Source organism: Frankliniella occidentalis, unplaced genomic scaffold (genome assembly GCF_000697945.3).
Source record: "Frankliniella occidentalis isolate FOCC.00 unplaced genomic scaffold, Focc_3.1 Scaffold18, whole genome shotgun sequence".
Taxonomy (NCBI): Eukaryota; Metazoa; Arthropoda; class Insecta; order Thysanoptera; family Thripidae; genus Frankliniella; species Frankliniella occidentalis.
Genome location: NW_026267148.1, coordinates 2,746,081 through 2,748,120, shown reverse-complemented (window position 1 = coordinate 2,748,120; position 2,040 = coordinate 2,746,081). Strand labels below are relative to the sequence as shown.

The 2,040-nt window shown below is 40.6% G+C and overlaps 1 protein-coding gene across 1 annotated transcript in view; it reads right to left on the bottom strand.

Annotated features, from left to right (window-relative positions):
• Positions 1-313: 313 nt before the first annotated feature.
• The window catches only part of LOC113207601 (dystrophin, isoforms A/C/F/G/H), a 192,270-nt gene continuing 190,543 nt past the window's right edge, over positions 314-2,040 (bottom strand). Inside the window, exon 64 of the mRNA XM_052264317.1 lies at positions 314-1,413. Coding sequence (XP_052120277.1) covers positions 1,319-1,413 — 95 coding nt within the window. The 3' untranslated portion in view covers positions 314-1,318. The remainder of the gene's footprint in view (positions 1,414-2,040) is intronic.

Sequence of the window (2,040 nt, the reverse complement as noted above, 5' to 3'; positions counted from 1 at the left end):
TTACCAGAAAAAGAATGTTCTAGGATCGGATTAAGCTGACTCTGGCCGCCGGCATTGTAGCCACACTTCGACCTCTGTCAACCGTCGGCTTGGAAAGATCTGTCTGTGGCTGAGCTGCAACTGTGTAGCTATAATAGAAAGGGATGTGTGCGTTCGGGCGTCAGAGTGGAGATGGGCGCCAAACTTCTCGATGGTATAGCGCGCTCGATGAGTACTTTTCTCAACTGGATAGATGGCTTGCAGCCAACTGGATGCTGCCACCAATTTTCAACTGTCAGTGTTGGGCTAAGGGATATTAATATTTTGTCCACTCTTACAAATAGTTGCTTTGTGTTTTATTTCATAACAAGAACAACATCTACAGAACCTGAATATTTCTTCTGGCATTTAAAATGATTTGGCAAATTTTCAGGTTTACCATGTACGTACCAACCTTTTCTGACCTATTCATATGTTTTTCCTCAATGTGAGGTCTTTAGAGGCAACAATGAAATTTTCATTCATCTGCTGTTAGTCCTAGCACTAGGCTAGCTTAAAACATTCATTTTCTATCAATGATACAAACTACTTGCAACAAAAAATGCCATTTTCATATAAATGCAGTAGGGATATGATAAATGATATGGTGTGATTTTAGGGATATGTGAGATGAGTTTGTACAATGCACTCTCTACCACTATTAGGCAGTGTCGTCAAAATATTTTCAACACAGTTATGGTTGCAAAAGCCTTCCATTCAAAGAGTTTTGAAACAATTTTTTCCTTGGCATCGGTGAATTATCAATATTATCGCACGATATGTAGAACACAGCACATGCTCTTTGACTTTTAAAAAGCCAGACATATTGAATATTGTACAAAGACTTACATACATGTATACAAAAGACATAAGGTTTAGAGAGAATCAACTTTCAGACATGCAACTGCATCCCCAATTAGAAAGTTTTCTTATTATCAAATGCTACCATGAAACTTTATACATCAGACGCAAACTTAGATCAAAACCCTCATTAGATAATATTTGATTAGATTGCTGGTTTTTCTAATAAGCTGCAATTCCTGACACAATAATAATACATTTTTACCAACCTACAACAAAAAGGTATTTTCCCTAGGGCTAGATCCTGATTGTCCAAGCTACCATGACTAAATTTTTTTAAATGCATTTGTTTGATAAAAGATGGGTTTTAGATAGAACTAAGCAACTTTTCAGAGTTAGTGATTGCACTTTTAGTTACATCACAAATTTATGGCTAAGATATTTAATCATTGCATAAAATTTTGTGTCTCAGAGATGCATAATCATAGTAAGCGTTTCATTAATTTTCTTCTTCAGTCTCCTTTTGACCTGAAGGAGCATCTTCTTCAGTCCCCAACACACTGACCAGTTTGGATAACTCCTTACTTAAATCACCTGAAAAAAGAAAGGAAAAATTTAAAACATAAGAATATCAGCATTATGTGTTTTGGTAAAATGGGGGGAGAGATGGGGGAGAGGGATAGGAACCCCCAACTTTTGATATGTTCTTCCCGGCACATCAAAACGTACTTACAAAAAGGTATATATTGTGTGAACAGAAAAAACCTATTTCTACACACTTATATTTTTTTTAGCAGTCAGCGACAGCGTAGAATGAAATGTCCCCTTGAACAATCGGTCGTATCTTGTCACTGTGGCTCTATCGGTAGCGCGCAAAGCAAGAGCATGAAAGGTCAGCGGTTCAACCCCCCCGTCGGTCTGAAATTTTTCTCTGGCCACCAAATTTCAGATGGGCTTCAACCCCGTCATTCCACCCCGTTCCCACCTCGTGGAATTCCGACGGCGTAGTTGTTACTGTCCTTGGTGGTACTGCGCCGAAGGTGGCATCTGACTCGGCTCTGGGCCGGGGTTCGACTCACCGTTGGGAGTTCCCTGGTGCCAGTGGCGGATTAAGGTCCGGCTGACAGGGGGGCGATGCACTGTCGGTTGCCTACATACAGGGGTTTTGTGGCGCAAATTGCCTACCTTTCAGGCGGCTGTCTAGAGACGACAGGGGGGGGG